Source organism: Crinia signifera, chromosome 6, assembly GCF_055691185.1.
Source record: "Crinia signifera chromosome 6, ASM5569118v1, whole genome shotgun sequence".
Taxonomy (NCBI): Eukaryota; Metazoa; Chordata; class Amphibia; order Anura; family Myobatrachidae; genus Crinia; species Crinia signifera.
The window spans coordinates 279,232,456-279,254,683 of record NC_139222.1 but is presented as its reverse complement, the minus strand read 5'-3'; the positions used below and the strand labels follow the sequence as shown (position 1 = coordinate 279,254,683).

The window sequence follows — 22,228 nt, the reverse complement described above, 5'->3', positions numbered from 1 at the left end:
GCCACTTTTAGTCCCCAATCCGCCCCTGGCCCCGCCTACTTGCTAATTACAGCATAGAGACATAATTTATATTAATGTGACCTTATATTTAGTCCAGTGTCACTGTTCCCTGGCAGAGGTAGATGCAAGGCTGTGCCGGGTGCCTGCATTTCCTATCAGGCTCCATGAATGCTAACATTTTGTTTTGTTCTTATAAGACAGGTTGAAGACACTTTGCACCCTGATCTAGAACTTTAGAAACCTTTTAATTTTTTTAAAGGTTTTTTTTTAAATTGTAATGTGATTTATTCTCTGTAATCTGGTTTAACTATCTTGCATCCTAAAACCAGTTTATCAGACGTTTGCTTAATTAACCCAACTGAACTGAAGGCTGTGCTAGTGTGTTTTATGGGACAGTCCAAGGGGACGTATTGTGATAGGGAGTTGGTGCTCGGAATCCTGTGATGCATTAACACTCAGATCTTACTCCCTACAACAGGAAGAGTCAGGGGGGTAACTGCAGGGTTTTTAGGATCAACCGTAGGGATTTAAGGGTGAGGGTGATTTGTTTGAATTTTTTGAAAACCATGGGAATATTTTACTGCAATAAGGCATCCGGGATAACCAGCAACGTCTGGAATGGGATTAAAAGTCAGATCCAAAGTCACGCACCTGAGGGATTGGAGATCGATGAGATCCACTTGCTCCAACAGAAATGGTGAGTAGGAACCTTCAATTCTGGTTATTTCTTTTTTTGTTACTTAATAAATTGCTGTAGAGATTGTGGGGGAAATTTACTAAGATGGCAGTTCTGGTTCACATCGGATGTTGCTACGGGCAACTAATCAAATACTATCTATTGTCTTCTAGAAGGTGCTAAATAAATTAGAGGTAGATTCCGATTGGTTGCTATGGGCAACATTCCATGTGGAATAGAACTCCCATCTAATACCCCTTTCACACCAGAAGCAAATTACCGGATTAAAGCTTTTCAACCCGGGAATTTGCTGAAAGACCAGGTTTTCTGTGGTTGTGAAAGAGTCAACACGGGTCTTAAATCCCGGCACTCCGACCCTGCTCTTGACCAGGGTTGGTGAGCCGGGATTTAAGACCCGCGTTGACCCTTTCACACCTCAGAAAAACCCGGGTCTTTCAGCAAATACCCGGGTTCAAAAGCTTTAACCCGGTAATTTGCGGGTGGTGTGAAATGGGGTGGCTGCACTCGGAAAAATGACCCGGCACTCAAAAACCTAAAAAATGCCGGGTAATTGCCGGGTAACCGGTGTGAAAGGGGTATTAGTAAATTTCTCCTTGTGATATTGTAAACGATTTCCCTTGAACCCCGTGCATATTACGATATAGTGCATACACACACACAAAAAGTCTGTACACACTGTACCATAGGCAATACAGCCGATAATGTTAACAATATCAGAAGTGCCGCAAAAACAAACGACCCCCATGTAAACACTGAACTATATCGTTCATTGCCGTCACTGGAACCCTCGCCGAACATGTAGTCACTGACGATATCATCAGGTTGGACGGCATATTCAGACAATCGGGCTTATCGTTAACAATAATAGTGGGTACATACTGAACCATATCGTTCATTAAAATCAGAGAGTGAGTACCCAGCTTGAACGATTTCAAACGATAAAGATAAAGATATATCATTTGCTTTACCAGTTATTGTTTTATGAAAAATGTATCTTTATCGTTAGACAAAATTTGACTGCATGCACGGATGAGAAAGGGGGTCAATAAAGCCTCACAAAAGCGTGCATTGTTATCGTTCGTAAACACTGAATGATATGCACGATATTATCCTTTATCCTTGTTCTATACCTGGATGCAATTCTTGGTATCTTTATTACTCTGTTAGGGGGTAAAGTGAGCAGTATCACTACTCTGGTTATCAATGTCAATCTCTGCATCCATAGTCTGTGGGTTTGTATAATGCACGGTACTACTTCTGTCTGTAGGCTGCAATGTCAATCTCTGCATCCATAGTCTGTGGGTTTGTATAATGCACAGTTCTACTTCTGTCTGTATGCTGCAATGTCAGTCTCTGCATCCATAGTCTGTGGGTTTGTATAATGCACAGTTCTACTTCTGTCTGTATGCTGCAATGTCAATCTCCGCTTCCATAGTCTGTGGGTTTGTATAATGCACAGTACTACTTCTGTCTGTATGCTGCAATGTCAGTCTCTGCATCCATAGTCTGTGGGTTTGTAAAATGCACAGTACTACTTATGTCTGTATGCTGCAATGTCAGTCTCTGCATCCATAGTCTGTGGGTTTGTATAATGCACAGTTCAACTTCTGTCTGTATGCTGCAATGTTAGTGTCTGCATCCATAGTCTGTAGGTTTGCATAATGCACAGTATTACTGTCTGTATGCTGCAATGTCAGTCTCTGTATCCATAGTCTTTGGGTTTGTATAATGCACAGTACTACTACTGTCTGTATGCTGCAATGTCAGTCTCTGCATCCATAGTCTGTGGGTTTGCATAATGCACAGTACAACTTCTGTCTGTATGCTGCAATGTCAGTCTCTGCATCCATAGTCTGTGGGTTTGTATAATGCACAGTGCTACTTCTGTCTGTATGCTGCAATGCCAATCTCTGCATCCATAGTCTGTGGGTTTGTATAATGCACAGTACTACTTCTGTCTGTATGCTGCAATGTCAGTCTCTGCATCCATAGTCTGTGGGTTTGTATAATGCACAGTACTACTTCTGTCTGTATGTATGCTGCAATGTCAATCTCTGCTTCCATAGTCTGTGGGTTTGTATAATGCACAGTACTACTTCTGTCTGTATGCTGCAATGCCAATCTCTGCATCCATAGTCTGTGGGTTTGTTAGGTTTGTATAATGCACAGTATTACTGTCTGTATGCTGCAATGTCAGTCTCTGCATCCATAGTCTGTGGGTTTGTATAATGCACAGTACTACTTCTGTCTGTATGCTGCAATGTCAGTCTCTGCATCCATAGTCTGTGGGTTTGTATAATGCACAGTACTACTTCTGTCTGTATGCTGCAATGTCAATCTCTGCATCCATAGTCTGTGGGTTTGTATAATGCACAGTACTACTACTGTCTGTATGCTGCAATGTCAATCTCTGCATCCATAATCCATGGGTTTGTATAATGCACAGTACTACTACTGTCTGTATGCTGCAATGTTAATCTCGGCATCCATGGTCTGTGGGTTTGCATAATGCACAGTACAACTTCTATGCTGCAATGTCAGTCTCGGCATCCATGGTCTGTGGGTTCGCACAATTCACAGTGCTACTTCTGTCTGTATGCTGAATCGTGCTACCGTGCTGTTAGTTTATATGCATGGATGATGCACAGTATCTCTTCCTACGGTATTGACAATGAGCCCTTCCATACGTAAGATGGGATATTGGGACTGGGTTATTAATGGTTACGTCACTTTGCATCCTTATGACCGGATTATGTTCTGAGGGGTTTGTACCTAAAGAGTTACAGAATGTCCTTTGTGAATTGGGTTCAGTTACTGATGTAGTAGTTGATAACGATGGTGTTTTTTAGTGCTGTAAATTCCTTGTGGTCTCCATAAACTATAGACCAGCCGTGGCCAGTTTAAGGGGGAAGAGGGCGTATCTGTGTAAACTCCTGGTTTAGAACGTACTCGTCTAACGTTGGGTATAAAATCCATATCCGAATGCTAAATCAGGGATCCAGATTCGGGGGGGGGGATGATGTCACGGTATAAGTCTACAAAAGCATGATTGAAAATAACAAGTAAAATCTGCACTTTTGCAAACTGTTATTTAATTAAAATGCTGGAACTTGTAGTTCCCCAACAGTAGGATATGCACAGATTTCTTATTGTCCACCTGATTGAACCAAAAATGTGGTAAAACCCCCGTTATCAGAATTATTACAGCATTTTTGTATGCTCTAATCCCGCGGATGTTAGAGCATCCAACCCTTTATGGGGTATCAAGTTTTGCCTTGTACCCCCTAGAGGGGCAGAGGGTAACAGGCGGTGCATTGTATATGGGTGATATGTGCGCAGTTGAATGCATACCTCAGGGTTGCCGACCCTCCCGGAATTTCCGGGAGTCTCCCGAAAATCGGGTACCCCCTCCCGGCCCCCGGAAGGGTGGGCAACCCTCCCGGATTCAGGGGGGACCCCCGCTGACCCCCGGATCTGGTCTCAGAGGAGGGGGCGGAGCTAAAATGGCAAAATCGCGTCATTTTAGCCCCGCCCCCTCCACGGAGATACATGAATTCGCTGCTTTACCAGCATGGGGGCGGGGCTTAGTGATGTCACTTGTAAGCCCCGCCCCCTGAGCGGCTGCTGAAACTCTCCTCTCCGGGCTTCTCCCAGAGAGGAGAATCTTAAAGTCGGCAACCCTGGCATACCTGCCTACTTCTTTACACTCCTCTCAGGGAGAAGCCCAGAGAGGAGTAAAGGGGGCAGGACGAGGCTACTTGTCAGGGGGCGGGGTGAGGCTGACATCACCAATCCCCGCCCCCATGACAGTTATCCTCTGCAATCCGCAGGTACGCGGATTGAGGGAGGGGCTAAAATGACACAAAATTACGCAATTCGCCCCCTCCCATTTGATGCAGCGAGTAAGGGAGCTGCTGGGGCTGCACAGCCACATAGGCTGACACATGAAAAGATCGACACATGAAAAAAGAGCGACACATTTTATGGTGTCAGTGTCGGCACCTTATATGTATAATAAGGACGAATCAGTTGCTCACCAGGAAGTTATATACAGTTTACCGTATACGCGTGCCTGAGTCCTGGTGCTTTTTATCGATTCACAGAATTCCTCTATAACGTCCAATGGGGAAGATGTAGTACGCCTGGTTAAGTGACAGAGCGGTGATAACGCACCAACCAATCAGCTGTGTTTTAAAAGAACAGGAGTTGATTGGCTGATGCATTATAACCTTTGACATTATCTGCACTTTCTAATTTCGGGACATATTCTCTAAGCTTCAAAAGTGATAAAATGGAGAGTGATAAACAGCCAGCCAATCAGCTCCTGCCTGACATTTTTCAAACACAGTCTGTGACATGGCAGGTAGGAGCTGATTGGCTGGCTGTTATCACTCTCCATTTTATCACTTTTGAAGCTTAGAGAATCTGGCCCTTCATCTGCCCCAATCCCCCATATAATTACAGTGTGCCTCCTCTGCTTATTACAATGTCCTTTTCCTTGTAAAACCTCTACGCTAATCTTTACAGAAAATAAAAAAAAAGTTATGAAATGAATCTAATGTGCAGCGAAATGTATTGAATTGTGCGGATTCTAATCGCACACTAGAGTCAGACGCATATTCTCTGCAGCCCGATGTAACCTCCCCTCCAGTCATTAGCCACTGGCCAGTTAACATCCTCCCTGCGTGACCGCCAGCCTGTGCCAGCGTCCCCATGAGAGCAGCTGAATCAGAGTTATTGGGATGAGTTTCATGGGAGAATAAAGATGGTGTGATAACAAGTAATACTCTACCCGGAATGCCGCCATTGTAAGGACATCCTTACAATCGAATATTCTTTCATCATCTTCTTTCAAGCTGGTGCTTTTTACCCAGGCCCGGGTCTCCTGGAGGGACCAGAGGCCCGCTTCCACCTCCCACTTTGCAGGGTGCCGGGCAGTGGGGAGAGGGATCCTGCCATCTCTCTCCCTCTTGTTTATTTTTTTACACTGGAATGTGGCCATGCCCCTCGGAGGTCACACCCCCTCCCTGTAGCCACGCCCCCTACTTAATTTACCGGAGCTGTTGGTGCCCCTGGTCCGAGCCGAGTGCTACGATCTGTAGATGAAGGACTTATAGCAGTACCTAGAATCTCCCGTAATTCATCCGGGGGTCCAGCTTTTATCCATGCGGCTCACTTCCCTGCACAGCCCGAGAGGCCCCCACTATAAGACTTTCCTGTTTACTCAAGCATTTCCGTAATACCCTTAAGTATCGATTATGAAAAGCTTTTCTGTACTTCATTGTTCTTATACTGTATTACTTTGATCTTATCAGTTAAGCGCCTTGCGTCCAAGGGGAGACCAATTTTAGAGCATTCATTATTATTGTTGTTATTTATATTATTATCAGTTATTTATATGGCGCCACAAGGGATCTGCAGCGCCCAATTACAGAGTTTATAAACAAGTAGAACAGTAACTTACAGTTCAAGACAGTATAGGACAAGTACAGGGTATATAAACATTCTGTTTCAGCAGCCGATACCGAAATAAGTATTAGGGTAGCGTAAAATGGAGGGATTAGATGCCATCAAAAGGAAGTATGGAGATGGTGTAGGTAAAAGAAGGAAGGGCACATGAGGGAAGAGGGCCCTGCTCGTGAGAGCTTACATTCTAAAGGGGGGGGGGGGAGGGGGCAACACAGGTGGCAGAAGTGAGCATGTAACAGCGAGTTAATAGGAGAGCTGGTTGGGTTTGGTGAAGAAGTTAGGTCTTTAGAGCCCACTTAGAGTCTTGTTGGGAGGTCGGCAGTTTCATGGATGAGAAATATGACTTATTCCACCTGTCACAATGTGGATTTACGGCTGATTGCCTGGGGACACTTAGGTGCTTGTAGAGATAAGAGGGAAGTATACACACACATCATGTAGAACTCCTGTAATAATTGCTTGCAATCACCCGTGTGATTGGGGAGCTGCTCTGTGGTTATGAGAGGAGAGCGCACACACAGAAGCTGACAGTACAGTCAATAGATCTGTATCTACTGTACACACATTCTCAGGTGACCCGCGGCCGTCTGATTGCCGGAAACCATTGCACGCCGCGTTCCTGAAAGATGAACAATAATTAGTATGACAGTCAACAGGAAAACCAGTAGGTCAACAATCTGGATCGACAGTGAAATGGTCAACACACTGAAATGGTCGACATTCACTAGGCCGACAATGGTGTCTATCTGTCGACATTGGACCTTCCATTAACGCCACGCTCGCCATGCTTTAACTTTCTCATTAGTAGTCGACATGGATCGCAAAGTCGGTTAAAACTCTTGCCGACCGATTCGTATGACTTTTGCTTGTGGCGACCTGTTGGCAAATTTGATCTAGTGCATGTCGACACTTTTCATGTGTCGACATAGTTCATGACTGTCGACCTAGACACTGTGTCGATCTATCAACCGGAACCATGTCCAGTTATAGACCTCCCATCTGCCCGGATATGGGCAGGACAGTCCCGATTTGAGGCATACATGCCTACCTTTAGAGCAGGGGTGGGGAACCTTTTTTGTGCCAAGGGCCATTTGTATGGGGAAAAAATCCTTCGGGGGCCATATGTAAAAATGTATTTTACAAATTGTCCTGCTGCAGCCGTCCCACGCTCCGGCGGCTGCCGCTGAATAGGACTGACAGTCTCCGGCTGCTGTTGATTAAGAGGAATCTTGCGAGAAATACCGACCTCTCGTGAGAATTCCCCTGTACTTGACTCCTGGCAAAGCCGCCTAGCGGGTGGGAGGGCCACTCAGACCGGCTATGGGGCCTGCTTTAGAGTCTCCTTTCCAGGAGAAGCCCAGAGAGGAGACTCTCTGGAGCTTTTCCAGGGCTTGCCGGCATTAAGCCCCACCCAGGGCCAGCTCTACCACTAGGCAGCTTTAGGCAGCTGCCTAGAGCGCCAGGTTCTAGGGGGCTCCACCAAGTCTGCCTATTCAAAAAATGAATGATGTTTGTGACGATCCTTGTTGTACTTAATGCAGGTGGCAGCTGTGGAACTTCTAAGACTTCACCTACATACTTTCTCTAGAGGCATACTTCCTTACGTTGCTGCCCTCCCTTCCTGTACTCTGAATGCAGGAGGGGAGGTAACTATGGTAACAGTGTAATGTGGGCTAGGTGAAATGAGGGAGATTGCTAGACTAATGTGGGAGAGAGGGAGATTGCTGCTATTTCAAGGAGTCTCCTGCAGAATGCAGGAGGGGAGGTAACTATGATGTAACAGTGTAATGTGGGCTAGGTGACATAAGGGAGATTGCTAGACTAATGAGGGAGAGAGGGAGATTGCTGCTATGTCAGGGAGTCTCCTGCAGAATGCAGGAGGGGAGGTAACTATGATGGAACAGTGTAATGTGGGCTAGGTGACATGAGGGAGATTGCTAGACTAATGAGGGAGAGAGGGAGATTACTGCTATGTCAGGGAGTCTCCTGCAGAATGCAGGAGGGGAGGTAACTATGATGTAACCGTGTAATGTGGGCTAGGTGACATGAGGGAGATTGCTAGACTAATGAGGGAGAGAGGGAGATTGCTGCTATTTCAGGGAGTCTCCTGCAGAATGCAGGAGGGGAGGTAACTATGATGTAACAGTGTAATGTGGGCTAGGTGACATGAGGGAGATTGCTAGACTAATGAGGGAGAGAGGGAGATTGCTGGGTACTTGTTTCCTAGCACGGCCACAATCTTCTTGGTCGTGTGCCTTAACTTTAAGGCACACGATGCCCACGATGGACCCGATTTTCTTTCAAATCAGGTCCATTTTACCGGCAAATGGAAAATCGGGTCCATCGCGTCGGTCGTGTGCCTTTAATAAGGCACACGACGCGACCGACGCGATGGACCCGATTCTCCATAGGCTTCAATGTTAAAAATATTTTAACATTGAAGCCTATGGAGAAATCGCGTCCATCGGGTCCATCGCGTCGGTCGCGTCGTGTGCCTTAACATGGCACACGACGCGACCGACGCGATGGACCCGATTTCTCCATAGGCTTCAATGTTAAAATATTTTTAACATTGAAATCGTGTCGGTCGTGTCGGTCTTGTGCCATTATAATGGCACAAGATAAGATGGACTTGATTAAGTCCATCTTCACATAGTAATCAATGGGAAAGGGGCCAATATGGGCCATTTCTCATTGTATATGGCCCCGTCATGCCCCCACATTTTAAACGCCACCCCACTATTGACGCCAACCCGAAGCGTGGCGAGCGTCGGCGGTGCGCGTCCTCCGACCTTTTCATACCCCTACTATCCACGTCGGCGTGGAGTTGAGAATAGAATAGTGTGGCGAGCGCAGCGAGCCCCGCGAGGGGACGCGTATAACTTCACAGGTATACGTGTCCCCTCGCGGGGCTCGCTGCGCTCGCCACGCTTCGGGCTCGGTGGCTCGCTGCGCTCGCCACACTATTCTATTCTCAACTCCACGCCGACGTGGATAGTAGGGGAATGAAAAGGTCGGAGGACGCGCACCGCCGCCCCTCGCGGGCTCGCTGCGCTCGCCACGCTTCGGGTTGGCGTCTATCGTGGGGTGGGGTGGGGTGTACGCCGTGACATTTGGGGGGGTTGGGAATATTTTACATTGAATCCAATGTAAAATCGGGTCCCAGGGACCCGATTTACATTTCATTCAAAAAAAAAATCGGGTCCAAAATCGGTCGGTCGCGTCGATCGCATCGCATGCGACCAAATCGCATGCGATGCGATCGACCCGATTTTTCCGACACGACCACCCCGATGTAAATCGGTGTGGCCGTGCTAGGAAACAAGTACCGATTGCTGTTATTTCAGGGAGTCTCCTGCAGAATCCAGGAGGGTAGGCAACTATGGTCAGGAGGTACCGAGGTGTCTCTCATTCAGTGCTTCTCTACAAGAAATGAACAAGTGCTGTGCCAGAAGCTTATTATTAACCTAATGCACCACTGGTCGCAGAGTGTACAAAATTGCTAGGTGATTAGGTGATTGTTGCTAATCTGTGCATGTGCGGTAGTGTATGCGTGAGCCCTGAAACTGCAGTCACATTCTGCAACCACAGTCTAAGTGCTGGTGGGGTGGGGGGCAGTGATGCAGGGCTTTTGTGGCATTGACAGCGTTGGGGGGAAGCAGTCTGGACAAGGCAGGCGTGTCTGGACTGTGTGGGGGGGACACCCCAGCTGTGTGATGTCACATGCAGTCACAGGTTGCTTTCACTTTCTGTTATGACTTCTTTTAGCACACAAAGGAATAATTTGGCCCATCGAATGGCCTCTAGTGGTCAGTGACGGTCCTGCACCTCATACAGATGAGGAGTACTTAGTCTTTTTTTATATACTATATATAAATTATGTTGTAAATGGTCCTGAACAAACTGCTCTATGTGACATTTAAGTCCCTGAATAACACCCGAATCACTGGAGAGTAATTACATTCTGTGTTCGTTTAGGCCAGGGATGGGGAACCTTCGGGCCTCCAACTGTTGTTGAACTACAGATCACAGCATGCCCTGCAACAGTTTTAGCATAGCCAAATAACAAAACTGTAGCAGGGCATGCTGGGATGTGTAGTTCAACAACAGCTGGAGGGCCGAAAGTTCCCCATTAGGCATTGTGCACATTCACTATCTTCTGCTGAGATTACGTATGGCTCCGATTCACACGCGCTGACGCTTGTAACACAGCTGAGGGATTATTTGCAGCTGAGTACACACAATGGTGCAGTTGCGATGAGGACAGCCACCGGATTTTCAGGGGTCTCCCATCAATTAACCAGAATGTTATAGCATGCTGTAGATGGGGTGGCTGGTTTGCTTAAAGGCTTTTGAACTTTCTTGCACTTGTTCATGTTCACATGAGAGCATCATCTTTTGGGGGGACTGTCCCGCTGTCCCATCCTCGGGCTGCAGTGTCTCCCCATGGTGGCTGGCGGATGGGAAGTTAGGAGGCTCCCAGTGGGAGAATTGATACAGTGTGCGTCTATTCCTAGGGCTGGGGACATGCCAGCATCTCACAGAATGTCCCTTTGGTAGAGCCTCTTGCTATATAAACCCCAGGTGTTCCTCCTATAACTTAAGGCCAGTACTTGCACTGGTAGGGATGGCTATTGGTGGTGGTTACCTTCAATGGTGCTGTTGGCGATAACAATCAATGGCGCATAAAACTATTTGGGTTAAACTCTGCCATGAATGGCAAAACCATCGTCCACTGGTACTTGACCGTCGATGTTTGGGAATGGCCGTCAATGGCCATCCCCATGAACTTGCTTCAACAACCACCTCAAGCACAATGCACATGGGAAACGTCTCTGGACTCGGAGGCAGCACAGAGATTTACGCAGCCCCAGGACCTATGTACTATTTTGCATTCACACAGGATTTATCCGCTTAGGTAATTTGTTGGCACAGGATGATTCATAATCCGCGATAATTGTAATTATGTCATGTGCATTTTTATCTTTTTTTCCTGTACAATAGTCCAGAATGTGGTTATTGCTGCTTGTACATACACCGACTCCGACCTTCCTGTCAGAGGGGTGATGCAGCTGGCTGCAATGCTGGCACCCCCCCTCTGCTGCCGTCACTGCCGCCCCCTCTGCTGGTCTCTGTCCCTGCCGTGGTCACGCATAGAAGCTAAATCAAGCACATGTACATACCCCTGGTTCTATGTCAAAGCAGCCAATAGAGGCATCCCGCAGGAGGGAACGCCTGCCAATGGGACTGCTTAGGTGACTGGCAGATCAGACTTCCAATAGGAAGTCACCACCAGTCACAGTGAAGCCAGTACAGTCTCACACCTGGCTTCACTTAGGGGGTTATTTTGGTTCACTCTTTCTGACAAAATCCTTCTTAGATGGACAAAACCATGCTGCACTGCAGGGGGGCATATGTAAAATGTGCAGAGAGAATTAGATTTGGGTGAGTTATTTTGTTTCTGTGCAGGGAAAATACTGGCTGCTTTATTTTTACACTGCAATATAGATCTCACTTTTAAGTAAAACCCCCACCCAAATCTAATTCTCTCTGCACAAGTAACATCTGCCCCACCTGCCGTGCACATGGGGGGGGGGGGGGGGGACGACACACGAGACGTAGCCGAAGATAATCAGTGGACGGTTTCTCCTACATGGCGTGGATAGAAGCCGTAACTCCTACCTTACCTCTGCTCGCTGTTTGTTTTAATTACCAGCATAAAACCAGTTCAGGCTCCTTAATATTTAATTATGTCTCATAATATTTGCATACAGTAGCTTAGTTGGATGCCGTTCAGATCAGGTTGTGTTATGCGCTGGAACTGGCAGTAAAGTGCTTTTAAAGGGCAAGGCAACCTTTGATGTCATAATGATGTCAGTGACGTATTTCCAGCTGAACTTTGTCATATTCTTTTTACTGTCTGTTTATGTTCTGTACTGACCGGCAATGCCTCCGGTGCGAGGTGCCTCTTCTGCAATGCTGCTTTGGAATAAGGCAAATCTTGCTAAATCTGCTTGCACCAACAGTTGCACTATGGCATATTCACCCCAGGTCGCCCACTTCACAGCACCCAAACATGGCGAGAAGCGACACATCACCACACCCACATTTGCTGATGTCATCAGAGCTGGATTAAAGGAGATTTGCCTAAACTTGGAGAGATAGTAGCAAGCACTCAGCTCCTGTCAGTATTCAACAAAAAGCTTGTAGCATGACAAGGAGCTGATTGGCTGCTGATTTACTTTATCTCTCTCCAAGATATGATAAATCTACCCCAAAGAACCCATGGCAAGACGCTGGCTTGGGGTCCCATATTAATTTGTTTGTGGGTGTGTAAGTCATACTTGTCTACACTCCTGGGAGTTGTGGGGTAATCCCCGGACAAATGTCTCCGGAAGGGGGTGGGGCGAAAACCATGCAAATGGAGTCATTTTAGCTCCACCTGCTACCTGTAAATCACAACACTTTGCAGAGGTGGGGGCGGGACATGATTATTTATTTACAGTTATTTATTAACGTTTTATTATATAGCGCAGCATATTCCGTCGCGCTTTACAAAAGGAGACAGTGATACAACAAACAGGGTATTTACAGACAGTCAAAAGGTAGGAGGGCCCTGCAGTTTGGCCAGGGGTCAGGAGGATGGAAAATGTGTGGCCTGTACAGTGGGGATGTGATTGGATAGGAACGGTATATGAAGGTTAAGTGGTTGGTTCTGGAATTTGGTAAGCTGCCTGAAGAGGTGAGTTTTCAGGGAACGCTTGTAGGTTTGGAGACTGGAGGAGTATCTTATTGTGCTTGTTTTCTATATAGCGCAGCAGATTCCGTTAAGTGTCTTATATAGCGCAGCAGATTCCGCTACAGCATCTTATATAGCGCAGCAGATTCCGTTACAGTGTCTTATATAGCGCAGCAGATTCCGTTACAGTGTCTTATATAGCGCAGCAGATTCCGTTACAGTGTCTTATATAGCGCAGCAGATTCCGTTAGTGTCTTATATAACGCAGCAGATTCCGTTAGTGTCTTATATAACGCAGCAGATTCCGTTAGCGTCTTATATAGCGCAGCAGATTCCGTTAAGTGTCTTATATAGCGCAGCAGATTCCGCTACAGTGCCTTATATAGCGCAGCAGATTCCGTTACAGTGCCTTATATAGCGCAGCAGATTCCGTTACAGTGTCTTATATAGCGCAGCAGATTCCATTACAGTGTCTTATATAGCGCAGCAGATTCCGTTACAGTGTCTTATATAGCGCAGCAGATTCCGTTACAGTGCCTTATATAGCGCAGCAGATTCCGTTACAGTGTCTTATATAGCGCAGCAGATTCCATTACAGTGTCTTATATAGCGCAGCAGATTCCGTTACAGTGTCTTATATAGCGCAGCAGATTCCGTTACAGTGTCTTATATAGCGCAGCAGATTCCGTTACAGTGTCTTATATAGCGCAGCAGATTCCGTTACAGTGTCTTATATAGCGCAGCAGATTCCGTTACAGCGTCTTATATAGAGCAGCAGATTCCGTTACAGTGTCTTATATAGAGCAGCAGATTCCGTTACAGTGTCTTATATAGCGCAGCAGATTCCGTTACAGTGTCTTATATAGCACAGGAGATTCCATTACACTGTCTTATATAGCGCAGCAGATTCCGTTACAGCTTCTTATATAGCGCAGCAGATTCCGTTACAGTGCCTTATATAGCGCAGCAGATTCCGTTACAGTGTCTTATATAGCGCAGCAGATTCCGTTACAGTGTCTTATATAGCGCAGCAGATTCCGTTACAGTGTCTTATATAGCGCAGCAGATTCCGTTACAGTGTCTTATATAGCGCAGCAGATTCCGTTACAGTGTCTTATATAGCGCAGCAGATTCCGTTACAGTGTCTTATATAGCGCAGCAGATTCCGTTACAGCGTCTTATATAGAGCAGCAGATTCCGTTACAGTGTCTTATATAGCGCAGCAGATTCCGTTACAGTGTCTTATATAGCACAGGAGATTCCATTACACTGTCTTATATAGCTCAGCAGATTCCGTTACAGCTTCTTATATAGCGCAGCAGATTCCGTTACAGTGTCTTATATAGCGCAGCAGATTCCGTTACAGTTTCTTATATAGCGCAGCAGATTCCGTTACAGTGTCTTATATAGCGCAGCAGATTCCGTTACAGTGTCTTATATAGCACAGCAGATTCCGTTACAGTGTCTTATATAGCGCAGCAGATTCCGTTACAGTTTCTTATATAGCGCAGCAGATTCCGTTACAGTGTCTTATATAGCGCAGCAGATTCCGTTACAGTTTCTTATATAGCGCAGCAGATTCCGTTACAGTGTCTTATATAGCGCAGCAGATTCCGTTACAGTTTCTTATATAGCGCAGCAGATTCCGTTACAGTTTCTTATATAGCGCAGCAGATTCCATTACAGTCTTCTATAGCGCAGCAGATTCCGTTACAGTTTCTTATATAGCGCAGCAGATTCCGTTACAGTGTCTTATATAGCGCAGCAGATTCCGTTACAGCGTCTTATATAGTGCAGCAGATTCCGTTACAGTCTCTTATATAGCGCAGCAGATTCCGTTACAGTGTCTTATATAGCGCAGCAGATTCCGTTACAGTGTCTTATATAGCGCAGCAGATTCCGTTACAGTGTCTTATATAGCACAGCAGATTCCGTTACAGTGTCTTATATAGCGCAGCAGGTTCCGTTACAGCGTCTTATATAGCGCAGCAGATTCCGTTACATTGTCTTATATAGCGCAGCAGATTCCGATACAGTGTCTTATATAGCGCAGCAGATTCCGTTGCGCTTTACAACTGTAGACAGTGATAAAACAAACTGGGTAACAACAGACAGACTTGGAGGTAAGACGGCCCTGCTGCAAGCTTACAATCTATTGATTATGTAGAGACTCATCTTCTGAAGTTCCCAACAGCGTCTCCTCCCTGGGCTTCTTGTTGGAGGAGCTGTCCTTTGTGAGGCACCCCCGTCACTGCATTTTGTAGTCTGCGACAGTGACGCTGGTGGCTGCAGGGTATGCTGGGTGGGATTAATGTTGGATCCTTCATCCAGCTCTGTAGAGTGAATCCCTAAAGCTTCTACTGGGTAACGCTAGCTTCTGCAGGCATTACCCTCCGCACCGAAGGGTAAAAACCACGAAAACTGGGGTTTTATTGTATTTCTCCTTTAGTGCATCCCGCACTTTGTCTGTTTGTCCATTTTTGCTTAATTTGGTCATTTGCTCCCATACATTACCAGATTCTCATTCCAACCAGAAAGATTGGACAGATAATCGTATAGTATTTATCTAGTGTAAGAGACCTATCAACCCCCCCCCCCCCCTTCGTAATTTTGCTGTATAATCCTTTCACAGGTCTATGAGTGGGCACTCACCTGTATCATCAGACAATCCTTCCAATTCCCCGGCAAGTTCATGAGATATCATTAGTGTGTACCTACAGTTATATTGTATTTCAACAACAGGTGTTATCGGGGTCCTGATGGGACAATATATGAAGTGTGTACGGACTATCGACTGTTCTGTCCAATAGTTCTGCTGCTGATGGATTGAATAGTTGTGTATCAAAGATCTGGCAGATTGTAAACAGATGTACGCCCTTTGGTGGCGGTGGCGGTGTGCAATAATGCTCGCCGGGGGGGGGGGGGGTGGGCGGCTCACCTGCTGCTTCTTCAGTACTGCCGGGCGGAGGGGGAACGGGTACTGGAGGCCTAGGAGGTGCTGTGCACGCATGCGCAGCAGCCCTCCCACGGCCATTTTGGAAGTGGGCAAAGTGCCCAGCCAGCCCAGGGGGGAGTGCGGCCGGCCCCTTTTTAATGACTTTTGGGCCGGCCCACCGGGAAATGGCCCGGTTTCCCGGTGGGCAAATCCGCCCCTGGACATGGCCCTGGGTAATTAGTATCCCCCCCTCCTCTTTCGGCACCGTTGCATACCAGTTTGCAGACTGAATTTGGTGGTCATTCCACCCAGTCGGCCACCTTGATACCCTGTAATCCAGACATGTCCAAACTGTGGCCCTCCAGCTGTTTTGAAACTACACATCCCAGCATGCTTTGCTATAGTGTAAGTATTTGCTAATAGCAAAACTGTGGCAAGGCATGATGGGACTGGAGGGCCAGAGAGGCAGAAGGGGGCTGGCTGGGGAGATGCTGGGGGGCCAGAGAGAGATAGAAGGGGGCTGGCTGGGGAGACGCCGGGGGGCCGGAGAGAAAGAAGGGCGCTGGCTGGGGGGCCAGAGAGACAGAAGGGGGTTGGCTGGGGAGACGCTGGAGGGACAGAGACAGAAGGGGGCTGGCTGGGGAGACACTGGGGGGGCCAGAGAGACAGAAGGGGGCTGGCTGGGGAGATGCTGGGCGGCCAGAGAGAGACAGAAGGGGGCTGGCTAAGGAGATGCTGGAGGGCCAGAGAGACAGAAGGAGGCTGGCTAAGGAGATGCTTGGGGGCCAGAGAGACAGAAGGAGGCTGGCTGGGGAGACACTGGGGCGCCAGAGAGACAGAAAGGGGCTGGCTGGGGAGACACTGGAGGGCCAGAGACAGAAGGGGGCTGGCTGGTGAGATGCTGGGGGGCCAGAGAGACAGAAGGGGGCTGGCTGGGGAGACACTGGGGTGCCAGAGAGACAGAAAGGGGCTGGCTGGGGAGACACTGGAGGGCCAGAGACAGAAGGGGGCTGGCTGGTGAGATGCTGGGGGGGACCAGAGAGAGAGACAGAAGGGGGCTGGCTGGGGAGATGCTGGGTGGCTAGAGAGAGACAGAAGGGGGCTGGCTGGGGAGACACTGGGGGGCCAGAAAGACAGAATGAGGCTGGCTGGGGAAACGCTGGGGGGGCTTGCAGGACCGGATTAACATATTGGGGGGGGGGGCTCGGGCTATTTAAGGGGGAAGGGGGCGTGTATGTTTATATTGTAATGTTTTCTATTTTGACTTCCATCTTATATAAGATTGGTGTCACCTTTTTTGAACTAATTAATGTATAATAAAGGAATTTCAACCCATGTGATTGTAATAATAAATGAAGAGACCAGTCCAGGTAGAGAGGATTTTGTCCCTGGAATGGGTCATGTTGGGAGGTATGGGTTGCGTATATTACATTGAAGTCACAGTGGTATAATACATATGGAGCGCCTCTCATTCTGCTCCAGCGCTCACCAAATCCCCTCCGTTGGCGAGCGCTGGTGGAGAGGCACTCCATCTGACTGGGACAGGCGAGCATCTCACACGCACGCGCGTCCCAGTCACTCGGCGGCAGGGACCGGAAACCCTGCCCACATCCGCTTCAGGGAGATGGGCAGGGTTAGGTGGGGTACGGGGAGGTGGCGGGGACCAGCAGGGAGGCGACGGACAGCTCTGTCAGAACGGGGCACATGAGCGTTTCATGCGCACGCCCCCTTCCAGCGGCTATTCTATCACACGCCCCCACGAGCAGTAACCAGCTGCTGGATGGCTGATATCTCTGGTTCTGGGCACAGTAGAGACAAGCTGCTAGCGTCCGTCAAAGGGGGAGAGTCCCAGCTTTTGGAATATACCCTCAGAAAAACTCTAAGTCAGACAGAACCTGAAATATCTGACTGGGAAAAGCAATTAACAGGCTTGGATGGGGACCACTGCTCTGAAGTCAGATATCTCCGGTTCCCAAGGGCCGATTTTTAAAATTCTTGTACCTATGGAAAGAGGGGACCCTCAGCTTTCAGCCTAGGGGGGGGGGGGGGGGTTTCTGGGTACTCAGAACCCCCCCCCCCCCTTCGTGTGCTACTGGGTTCCGGAGAGACAGAAGGTGAGTCATTGGAGAACTGGAGAGACACTGGAGGACTGGAGAGACAGAAGTGGGCTGGCTGGCTATAGAGAGACTCTACAAGGCTTCAGAAATATGGTGGGGGGGATGAGGCTGAAGAGACTGGCGGTGGTGGACATTACCCAACACTGTCACAGTTACTGGCTTTACGCCCTCAGCTTTTCTACTGCTTATGTGACAACTTCGGAGGTCGGGTGGAAGCTTCACTGTGTATTTCGCCGTTGTGGTCCTGGTGTGAACGTATGCCCCTAACTGCAGTTGTGTGTGTTTGTGTTTTTTTAATTATATACAATATATATATATATTTTTTTATTATTATTTTTTTTTTATTACACGTTAGGTAACAGTAAGGGCTGGGACGTATATTGATGCATTTTACTTTAGTAATCAGGTACAAAACTTTCTTCCTATCTGAATATATTATTATAATTCTGATATAAAACTGGCATAAAGGTTTTATAATAAAATGTAGCAGTTGTAAGCTAAAAACAAATGCAGAATATTCCGCACACAAATAAATGCACAAGACACTGACGGAACAGCTGATGACACCGCCGCTCTGTCCACATTATACCTGCCCTTCCCATGTACATGGCAGTGGTTGCGTCATCTGCAGGCACAGTGCTATTTATAGCAGGGTTACTGATATATCCTGTGTGCAATCAATTGGAGGAATGGGAGGAGATAAGATTTTATAGAGCTTCATCACCGCATGCCAAAAGTGCCGACATGATGGTACTGTTAATAGCAATGATTAAAACACAGCGGCGTGACTGAGCAGGTTGCCAGGGCCGTATTAACAATGAGCCTGATTTAGCTTCAGCACCAGGCCCACTCTCCAAATAGGCCAGATTCTGTAGCTGAGAGCCGTGGCATTCCAACAAGCCTGGCCAGGCTTTGGTAGCCCCACGGAAACCGGAGATATCACCAGGCAAAGCTGCAACGGTTTCCCAATAGGATAACATGGGACCCGCTAATTCGGACCACCATCCGGTTCCAACGGCTGCCAGTTCCCCCTTCCGGCATCACAGAAGCTTGCGGTTGATCTCAGTCAAGCCCAAATCGCTGGGCCAGGCTGATACCAGTCTGGTCCATATGGTTTCATTGGATCAAAAGATACAGTATTGCAGGTAAACTGATTTTTTTATTTCTGAAATGTAATTTCATGACTGTTTATGTACTTTGAGGGCAGATTTCTCTGGAACCAAACAGCCCAGTTTCACTGGACCAAAATTATTCGAAGCCCACTCAAAAGTTATTCAATATGATACTGGTCTCATGTAAATGGACCAAGGAAAACAAATGTTGCCAAGCAACAATAATGGGCGCTGGTATGGGGTGCGTGTGCGAAGCAGCTACTTAGAGGGGTGAGCAATCCCTTACAAGGTAGATACAAAAAAAAGGAAAAAAAGTAGCGCTAATAACACCAATGAACATTAATAATATTTAATGACAAGAATTTAAAAACAAATAGCAGTAATGAATAAAACCACAGGATCCGTTCCTATAAATGCCACCGCTGATAATAATTTGTTCCAATGATATCCAAAGGAAGGTGTATGATAGGAACCAGTTAGTTGTATGCTGGTAATAGATGGTTTTGAATAGTTACCACAGTTGCCACAATTGGATCACCAGGAGGAATTGTTCCATTCGGAGTGCATGTCAGCACTGTCTCTCCAAAGTAGGTGAAGGTGCCAGAGTCCAGTGGAAATGAATTGAAAGGAGTGCGCGGTAATGGCGCAAGTGGTGGCTGGTCCGGATCCAGTGAAGTAAAAGTGCTGGGTGCAATGTCCAGGGCTCCTGACGCGTTTCCCTGCAACTAGGTGCAGCTTTGTCACTCCGAATGGAACAATTCCTCCTGGTGATCCAATTGTGGCAACTGTGGTAACTATTCAAAACCATCTATTACCAGCATACCACTAACTGGTGCCTATCATACACCTTCCTTTGGATATCATTGGAACAAATTATTATCAGCGGTGGCATTTATAGGAACGGATCCTGTGGTTTTATTCATTACTGCTATTTGTTTTTAAATTCTTGTCATTAAATATTATTAATGTTCATTGGTATTATTAGCGCTACTTTTTTTCCTTTTTTTGTATATCTCATGTAAATGGGTCAGTTGGTTCCGAAGACATAGCTCACACCAGAAAATGCAGGAACTAGGCTGGTTGTAAATAGGCCCAGCTTGGGAATGTCCCTGCATGATCCTGGGTCCATATTCCCGGGTAAATCCCTACATTTTCTGGTGTGAAATGGGTATTATTTCAAATAGCCGGGACCTGCAGTGCTCTGAATTCAACCGGGCAGCCCCCTTCTCTCTGCCTGGCTGTCAATGGCTGTCTTTCTGCCCGGCGGCTGTCCCCCAGTTACTTCGAGCATGTATTCCCCCTTGGCGACGAGCATGGAACCCCTGGCAATGAGCATGTAGGTAAGCAGCACTTATGCATACCCCCCAACTTCTTGAAGGACAGAAACAGGAAACTCGCGCGGCGTAGCTGCACGGCGCACCGAAAAGTGTGTGTGTGTGGGGGTCTATGCAAATAAGGGGTGTATCATATGCAAATGATGCCACCACTGGGCCACACCCCCTTTTAGTCCTCTTTACTGCTGAAAAGATGCTGTGTGCAGCGCCTATTCCTTCAGACTGGGGGACTACCAACTGCCCCTGCCCCGGGACGATCCCCCCACAAAACGGGACTGTTGGGAGGTATGCTTATGTAGTATAATTTTTCATGGGCATTATGGTGTTTGGCATAATACGTAATGGACATTATGATGTGTGGCTTAACATGGTGTAAATTTTTAATGCGCGCCCTAGGCGCGCAATGCCCCTGTTTATGAAGCATATTGTGCATTATTGCTCAATCCGTTTGGTATAGTTTGTATTTTGGCTCAATCCATGTGGCAAAATGTGAATTTTGGCTTAGTCGGTGTGAATTTTGGCTCATTCCATGTGGCATAATGTGTAAGAGGCAAGTACAGTATAAGGGGTATAAGGTGTGGTAAACTTAGGTGACCACATAAAAGGTGCTGAAATGTTGTCTACCAAGTTTTCGGTTTCAGTATTTATTTTATGACCGGAGTGCCACCTCACCCCGCAAGTATCTTCAGCTTCCTGCGGGTGCACCTTTGGAGGGCACCCGCCAATATATCTCCCTGTATTTTTCCTATGCCAGCCCCATGCCTTTTCCAGGCATATATAATTAGTTGAAAGTATCTACACAAATACAGACACACCCATGAGCAGACCACCCAATCAGAACACTGGTCACGCCCCCCACATTATTAGGTGCTTATTTTCAATGCTGGTAATATCAGCTTTGTGTAGCAGGGGGCGTGGCCTTGATTACACACACCTCCCCCGCACTACTCCCTTTGCAGCTCCACCCCCCCTCCTGCTCCATCCCACATTAGCAAGCCACACCCCCACTTTGCCCCCCTCGCTCCCCTAACACTGCACTTGGCAGACTTTACCTTTCCCAATTGGAGCCCACATACTGTACATGGTAAAGCATGGCAGTCCATAAAATGGGGGGGGGGGGGGGGGGAAGCATGTTGACATTTTTATGTCAACCATTACCGTGTCAACATTTTGTCAGTGTCGACATTTGTACAGTACATCGACTGTTGACAGTTTGGCTGTCACAGTGATCGATGATTCCTAATCCTACCCAAATATGTAGGTTTAGTATAATGTTTATACAGCAATTTACTATTATTATGTGTCCATGTCCTTCATACAAGCTCCCGATTATTCTCTCATCACTTATTACTTATTTATTAGTCATTGTGTGTTGTGTACTAGGATATAACAATGGCGCTGCAGTGTGCCTCTAAGGCAGATGATGGATGAGGAATCTGCATGCGCTGTGAGAGATTACTGCACCCGCTATGTATTCCAGGTCTGTGGTTAGTACGAGCGTCCGCCTGTTCCAGCAGAACAGAAATCTGGCAGCTGCCCTTCTGTTGTGCAGTGCAGTCCAGGTTCAAATTCGGACGCTGGCTGATGGTCTGGCAACTGCGCATGCCTGTTTTCCATAATGCGCATGTGCTGGCCCGGCTGCGAGGGCCTTGTGGCGGGTGGACAACCGAAGTTTCATGGGCACGCCCACAAAAACGGTGGGTGCAACCATAGAACTGCTGCGATTGGCCGGGGGAACATGCTAGGGGTGGGCGTATGACATCAGTACCCAACCCAATGTTGCTTAAATCTTAGCAGCCGCTGAATGACTACTGGGTGACACGGC

The 22,228-nt window shown here is 47.3% G+C and overlaps 1 protein-coding gene across 1 annotated transcript in view; it reads left to right on the top strand.

The window, feature by feature from the left end:
- The first annotated feature begins 487 nt into the window (after window positions 1-487).
- Window positions 488-22,228, top strand: part of LOC146009417 (transient receptor potential cation channel subfamily V member 6-like) — a 36,926-nt gene continuing 15,185 nt past the window's right edge. Inside the window, exon 1 of the mRNA XM_083149749.1 lies at window positions 488-697. Coding sequence (XP_083005875.1) covers window positions 567-697 — 131 coding nt within the window. The 5' untranslated portion in view covers window positions 488-566. The remainder of the gene's footprint in view (window positions 698-22,228) is intronic.